The sequence below is a fragment of the Brachyhypopomus gauderio genome, chromosome 6 (assembly GCF_052324685.1).
Source record: "Brachyhypopomus gauderio isolate BG-103 chromosome 6, BGAUD_0.2, whole genome shotgun sequence".
Lineage (NCBI taxonomy): Eukaryota > Metazoa > Chordata > Actinopteri > Gymnotiformes > Hypopomidae > Brachyhypopomus > Brachyhypopomus gauderio.
The window spans coordinates 21,953,505-21,961,381 of record NC_135216.1 but is presented as its reverse complement, the minus strand read 5'-3'; the positions used below and the strand labels follow the sequence as shown (position 1 = coordinate 21,961,381).

Genomic DNA, 7,877 nt, shown 5'->3' with positions numbered 1-7,877 from the left:
ATATTTCACTTAAAGCTGTAGCACCACCTGCTGGCCAATAATTCAGTTTGCATAATATGTATCGTAGAAAAGCACAGACGTTCACAATATGGAGGAAGACAGATGTTACTTTTTAACAATTAAGTTAAGATTTGCCGTTGTTTATTGAAAGATTAATCATAGGTATGCTACATGAATTGTGTATATGTCTTATTCGTGGTATTTTGTGGTGTTGATATATTTACTGGTAAATGAACTCCATGTGTTTGACGGTAGGCTACTGCTGAGATACCTAAAGAGCAATTAGGATACTTCGTCTGATCATTCACGCACCCAATAACGCTCCCTTCTCCAGTCACATTCGACCAGCCCTGCGAGTCATTATAGTTTTACCACTGTGCCCCCCTCCCTCCTATGACGTTTTTGTAAGGAGGACAGAAAACCGCAAAATTACAGTACACCCCCACTACATGTACTGTAACTCCACAAATAGACGCTTACAGGGGCAGAAGACGCCGCGTTATCATCCCCTCAGGTACTGAAAACTTGGTTAAGCTTATTCGTTGGTTTCATGCCGTAGGGGTTAACAATGTAGTTTCAGAACTCGGCACTCAGAACCGGTACGGTAGAATCACCTTATGTAAACCCCCCGTAATCCACTAGCAGTTTTTATTCTTCCTGTATGTTATATTACCTAGTTACGTTGTTGTATTAACATAGCAAGTCCCATGCGTCTTTTACCCTATGACAGCTATTGTGTGTGTCAGGAAGACGTATTATTATCAGAATGAGTTACATAAAACATCAAAGAAACCTGCATGTGGATCAATTGCGGTCATGATGTGCAGAGAGACTTCAGCGATGGCAGCACGCCTCCTATCTTATTGGTAATGACAACTGTCATGTTCAGTTACTGGTTTGTCATTGTAGTCTACTGTCTTCTCAAACACAGTTTTGTAATATTGAATATAGGCTACAATATATAGTATATAAGTAGCATTTTCATTAGCCTGTCATCAGTGCAGTGTAACCCAAACTGTGCGTTGTGTCCTGTTAAATAGCTGGGTCGACGGTCTATTTTTTCCTGGATTTGTAAGGCGTAAATGCAGCTGCAAAATAACGACATGGATTCTGATGTTAGTCCTAAACGGCCTACTGCGCATAAATGGGGAAGCTCCACAAATTTCTCTGAGGTTTTCGAAGGCTCATGAAACCTTTTCACTCAGTGGTCAGTGGACAGCACACCGTGAATACAGCACTGGCGTTTACTGTTTTCGAGGGTAAAACATCTAATAGCTTGCTGAAAGACAAACGAAACTATATTGAGGTACATTTTCATAATCCCGTCGAGCTATACATCTGCTGAATTAGCTCCTACATCTGTTTTGCTGTGTTGACGTGGGTGACAGTGGTATTTGCTCTCTCGAAAAAAACGATGAAGAGATGAAGCGTCATCAACTTGACATGTTGTAGTTACTGTCTTTGCTTTAAATGCTAGTGGCGTAACTAGCAGGAGGGTGAGGGGGTGAATTGCATTGGGTCCGGGGTACGGAGCGCAATCGCAGTGCCCCTTCAGTCAGCTTTTACGATATCTGTAATTCATGAATGGATCCTTTAACAGAGCAGGATGCAGCATAACGTATTTTAATTACCATTACATTTTCATGCCCCCTTATTTATAATGTGTAATATACATCCTAGACAAACGACAAAAGAACAAAGATATCCCGATTTTTAAAAATCATTAAACATGAAATTCATTCCCGTAAAATATTTCAAAATTTGCATTTTATCCAAATATGCATGTCGAGTAGCAACGTTTCTTGGGAAAATACTTATTTTACCAGTAACGTGTCTAAATATAATGTATATTTGTTTCTATCCAAATAGTAGTAAACGTTAGATTAAACTGGTGACAGCTGTAAAAAACAGAACCCCATATTGTATTCATTGGCTGTACTTTGCAAACATGGCTTCAGAGGGGATGAAGTTGCATGCCTTAAGAACATTGATTTAAAAGTAAGCAAATTACATATACTTCAAGAGAGCTATTTTAAAATGTTGGTTTAATGGTTTAGAACACATTTTGTCGACGAACAGATAAGGTTGAAGGACAATAATCGACACTTTAGTTTAACATTTACAAAACGAGCTAATGGTTCATTTTGGATTTCATCCTTACAAATACAGAATTCTTGCAAGACAAAAGTACATCCTGTTTAGCTGGCAAATGTCCTACTAATGGACACATTGGTTTGTGTGATGAGGTTCTCTTATCTAGTGAACTGATCCAACTGAAGTGAGAGTGTATCAAATCTTCTGCTATAGCACCAGGGACTTTCAGCGCTATTTCATGTCCCCATTTTCATGTCCCCTACATCCTTCAGCCAATCTTCATTTCAAAGGAGGAAAGAAGAACAGATAAAAGAATTGTAGCATGATGAAGACTATTTGTTGAAATAAAACATGATACACTTGCCTGTAGCTTAGTGCGCTTTAGGTTTCATTTGGGAGAATATTAAATATTGAACACTGCTTGTGCTCTTCGAGAAAGTATTTATAAAGGGTCTGTTCTTAAATTAGGCTGCCTCAGTTATCTCCCTCTGTCTGAGAGATATTTTTAAGCGCATTTCTTGCATCAAGCGCATTTCTTGAGGTTTGTTTGTTCTGGCATCTAAATCTTTGTCTGTAAATTTTGGTTGGCAGGGGTACCACTAAGGCATTTAGATTAAATATTCAGTTTTAGCGCTGATCAAAAGCATTTTATATACCTTTAATTAGGCATCCATAGCTCTCGGAAGAAATATCTTCAGCATAAACCATAGGAATAAATGTAAATTCTAGCTTCACATGTTTCTAACAGATGGATAAATGTACTTTAACTGAAACATTAAACACTAGATAGGTGAAATATGAGTGTAATTTATTGAACATTTGTGTTCTCTGTCCCTATGTCCGTCTTGACCTTGGTCTCAAACTCAACCCTTTCCTGGCTTGGGTCATCTGTTGGTGACTATGGAAACGTGCTTCATTTTGTGGTGAGTATGTTACTGTCACTGGTTCAATGCAGTGAACGCTCAGAATACATTTGTCCTATTTCCCAGTCACTGCCCCTGCTGATCTGATACAGTATGTGTTCACTAGGCACATATCTAATATGTGCTTTGACCAGTGATTATCTCTAGTGTTGCTGGGGATAATATTTGCTAAGCCGGACAGCATTTAAAAGTGGTTCAGAAACACTGGTGTTGATTTTTGTCCTCTGCTGTCCTCTAAGTGTATGAGCCATGTCAGCAAATCTAGTTTTAAAGGACACAAAGAACTTTTGAAGTACATGGTGCAGAGATTTTGATGTTCTTGAGACACTGAGCTGAAAAAAGCATGAGCTCCAAAGACAGCATAAAATATAAACATGAATTATAGCTACTTTTGTGTCTATGCCCACATTTCAGGTGAGTATAAAAATTGTGAAAGTTGTCTGAACTTTGGTTTTAAATGAATATTTACTGTTACACTAACTAATCTAATAGAGCTATGAATGTATGTTGTTGATATTTTTAGCCTTGTCTATAGCTTCTGCTGTATTTTGCCATGAATGAATGATCAGAGTTTGAGAACATTGCCCAAAAAGAAACAAAAAACCAATCAATCAGATTTTGTGACAGAACAGCAATTCATTTGGGTGCTTAAAGAAATAACATTCTCTCCAAATTATGGTACTGGCATTGCACATGGCAAAATCAGCAAATTGGAAGAGGGGGTCAGCGTACGTAGAAACTGGCAGTGAACAGACAGACTGGAGAAGCTGCATGGCCTTCCTGAAAAATCTATATTTGCAGCTGAAGTCAACGGTGCCCTGCCGAGTGCCTGTAAGCACAGTCCATTATTCAAAGAAGATATCAGAACAAAGTGGCCAAATTATTTAATATTTTACTTTAAAACAAGATGACTCACAGTTTATAACACACAACAACTCAGAACTAAAATGATATCAAATTAAAGTCCCAACTTAGCAACATACACAATACAATCACAATAACGTTTGATCTGGGTCATCAAAGCTGAGCTCTGACCTTTGAATATTTATGCTGCAAAAATCTTCTTTAAAAGAAAAGATTTAACAAAAATCCAGTCCCTGCCTCTTTTTTTACAGTGATTTTACAGTTGTGTTGCTACAGTTGTACATTCCTTGGAGTGATCTAGCAATGATAAGATCTGGATAAAATTGCACTTGAGGAAATGCTTGGTATATAAAGCATTGTTTATGCAGAAACCATGTGCCTGGATTAAAAAAAAAATGGTATTTTATCACAATTGTTATTTTATAGTTTGTATAATCATTTATGTGTACAGATGTAAAATAAGTAATAATTATAATACGTTAAATTATAAAACGTAAAAATTTCACCTAGTAACAGATGTTTATATGTAGATTCCATCATTACAAGCAGACATTTATATTTCTTTACTCTATTTCCAGTATGCAGCTTTATTTTCAACCACTAGGTGGTGGCCGCGATTAAATCAAGCAAAATTGTGGAACAGGTGGTCGCTGGTTTGAGAACAGGATTAACAACATGATATGCTGACACGAAAACACGCAGATAAAAGTGACCGTTCTATCAGCAACACTCAAAACCACGCAAAAGCAAGGCAGAAAAATCCAGATTACAATTTTCTATATTTAACACATTCCCATCAAAGTAGGACATTAGTAGTAATTACGATGTAAAGCAAATGTTTTGATCTTTAAAGAAATGATGCTTTATGGCTTTGCTACTTGCAACTTTGATACAAACGTAAACCATTAGATCATATTTTGACAGGTCTGACATTGATAGCTTTTCGAAGGCAACATGGATTAGTTGATTAAAACTGATATAACAGAGACAGTTTGTTCATTGCATTTAGAAATGTGTTGTTTTGCTATTTTTGCAATTCTGTGGAGAGTGCCTCTGCAAATCTCATATAATCCAAGCTTTCGGATGTTATTTAGTTCTTAATGAAATTGCGCCTTTTCCCCATATATTTTAATATTTATCCACTTATAAATGTTAGTGGTAGCCTACTGCAATTCTAGTGTCAACTTGATCAAGTTTTCACAGTTCTTCATCATATAGCTAAACAGATTTTGCAAAAACTGAAAAAAATTCCAGTCTTGCTGCAAATCACTTTGTTAGTTATTCTAAAATGTTATTCTCCATCTCTATGCATTATATTGAGTGTAAAATAGATATTTTCTCATTGTACATTGTATCTTACTTTATGAAGTATATTCTTACATAAAACAGTGACCACTAATTGTGTATTCGACTTTAATAAATGTACAAATGGTGATATACACATTTGAAAAGTGAGATGAACTTTTGTAACAATTCCAACTTGATATTTTAAAGATGTAGATAAGAGACATAGACAAGATTGCATATGCAGTTTATGACAGTGGTCGTATTTATTTATTAACATATTTATTGAACTCCACAGTGTATCAAAGATAATATTTCATCTCAAAATTGCCCATTCAATGAGGTATGTAGGCCTTTAAAAGAGCAATCAAGAATCAATTATTATGTTGGTGTTTTTGCTTCGTTTGGCTCTGTCGTTTCCAATCAGACATTTTGATTTAGTCAGATGCTATCCGTAAATAGGCCTGCATCAATAACGTTTCATTGTTAAGCTCTCTAAACGTCAGTTACATTACTGACCAGTGTGCGCGGTGCAGTAATAGAGTGGCGATGGAGAAAGCGGTAATTAGCGGCCTCGTGCCCAGCTGGTGCCCAAGACCACAGATGTCAGTGGAGACGGGAGGAGGGGGGAGGGGAGGGGGGTTGGGGAACAGAAGGTTCTGGATGTGCTCTGTTGAAGGAAATAGATGAGGAGGGGGTGAAGGGTGCGATTGTTTCTCCTCTGTTCTCCTGGGACCGCGCGCGTCTGGTTGATCTTGTCATTTCGTATCACCAGACGGTCTGACGAAGCACCTGCTCCTTACATTAGCGGAAGGGAGGGACTCTGGGGTTAGAGCCTCAAGGGAGGGTACATTTGGGGACCGAAATAATAAATTTAATAGCATATAGACACGTTTTATAATTGCAATGTAACATCAAGTTTCTAAGTTTTGTTTTAAGGAATGGAAATTGGAGTAGGCTACCAAATAAATAAATAAAATAACTCGCCTGCCAATTTCCTTGCTGCAACCGTGAGAACTGATTTACACTTTGCCTCTTTAAAGCCCCATCCATTATTTAATAGTTTTGATGGATGTTGGCGTAGGGAGGGGCCGAACGAACCCACCCAATCTTCTGGAACCGCTCATAACCTAATCATTGTGTACACCACAAAAACATAGGCCTATAGGTTTAAGATAAATACGTTTAACAATACGTGATATCTTATAACGTAAAACAAAATCACTGACTAAGATTTTTATGTTTAAATTCAGATGAAATTGCATTTTTTTCATCATGCAATGGCTATGTAAAAAGATTAGTGGCCAAATAATTTTAAGTAAAACTTCTTTATCTAGGTGTATGTTTATTATCGTGTTACTTCAATTACGTGACTATCCCGTTTTGCAACGCATGCATGTCCGTTCGCTGCTACAATGTAAAGAAATAAATGATGTAAAATACCCGGGTTACAAAACGTATCCAGTTAAACACGTTTGTGTATCCTTGGTTACGATGCTGCTGCAGTCTAGCGCCAGGCAGCGAGTCCCGAGCTGCGATTGGATCATGTCTGCGTCTGCGCGTCTCCCATTGGTCGATCACATGAATACATTTACCTCATTGCATACGTAGCTCCCCCTTTTTTACTAGAACCTAAACACCATTAAAATAGGAATTTTACACATGGGCTTTCTACTCTGAATCTTTAAGAACGGAAAAGCAATTTTAAAAACATTTTTTCCCTCTGAATCGTTTCTCCCTTATTGATGAATGAAAGGGAAAGGTAAGTCCCCCCACAAACACTACACCTCCGTGCTGGTTTGTGTATTGTGTGATGCGAGGAAGGAAATCTGTTGACATTTTTTTCACATTAGGCGCCATTTTCAGACATAGCGTTCACGCACCTGCTTGTGCACTGTGTGGGGAATAAATGAAATTCTCAAATCTTTGTGAAATATAACGTAGAAGACAATACATTTTAAAGTTATGGTTGTTCGATTGAGGTTTGGATGGTTGTTCACTGTTTTTTTTAGAACAAAATGTGCATTCAGGTTGCTTAGTAAGCTACTCGGAGTTGACAATATATTCTAGATATAGCTAGAATTAATTCATTGATTTGACGTCAATAAATACATTTGATAGTATATGTGGTAGTATTTTTATTTCTAACGTTGAATGCATTTGTATGCAGAAGCAAGAACAAATATTTTGGATGTAGGTATAATATCAAAACTGGAATATGTTATGAAAGGTTGCACGCTGTCAAACACTCGCCTGCTCACTGTTACTGTGATATGTTTCCTTCAACTCTATAACAGCCATAACATGTTACAAGTTCACTAGATTTGTTCTTAATAGTTTGTGGACCACTTCATCTAGTTATTATTATTTAATGTTTTTTTTTTTATCGGTAAATTTTTTTGACTGATTTGCTTTTTGTATTTTATATTATTTTTATTTATTCAAGTTCCATGAAATGTTAATACCCTTGTCATGTGGTGGGATATGTCTCCTGATCCTGACCTATCTGAAAAAAAAAAATCCTTTTGTGCTCTGCTGTGTGACTGGTTGATGTGAGGTCTCTGCTTGATCACAGTGCAGTTGATGTTAATGTTTACAGGACTGTGCACTTTTGTATGTGCAATAGAGGCTTTTTGGAAAGCCAGTACTTAGAGTTGTGTTAAAAAATTATCTCTCACGTTGATTAACTCAGAACTTTTGTCATGTTTTTCA

The 7,877-nt window shown here is 37.0% G+C and overlaps 1 protein-coding gene across 9 annotated transcripts in view; it reads left to right on the top strand.

Annotated features, from left to right (window-relative positions):
* Nucleotides 1-6,777: 6,777 nt before the first annotated feature.
* epb41a (erythrocyte membrane protein band 4.1a) overlaps nt 6,778-7,877 on the top strand; it is an 83,544-nt gene continuing 82,444 nt past the window's right edge. For all 9 annotated transcript variants that reach the window (XM_077009680.1, XM_077009677.1, XM_077009676.1 and 6 more), the window contains exon 1: nt 6,778-6,927. In XM_077009680.1, coding sequence (XP_076865795.1) covers nt 6,915-6,927 — 13 coding nt within the window. In that variant the 5' untranslated portion in view covers nt 6,778-6,914. The remainder of the gene's footprint in view (nt 6,928-7,877) is intronic.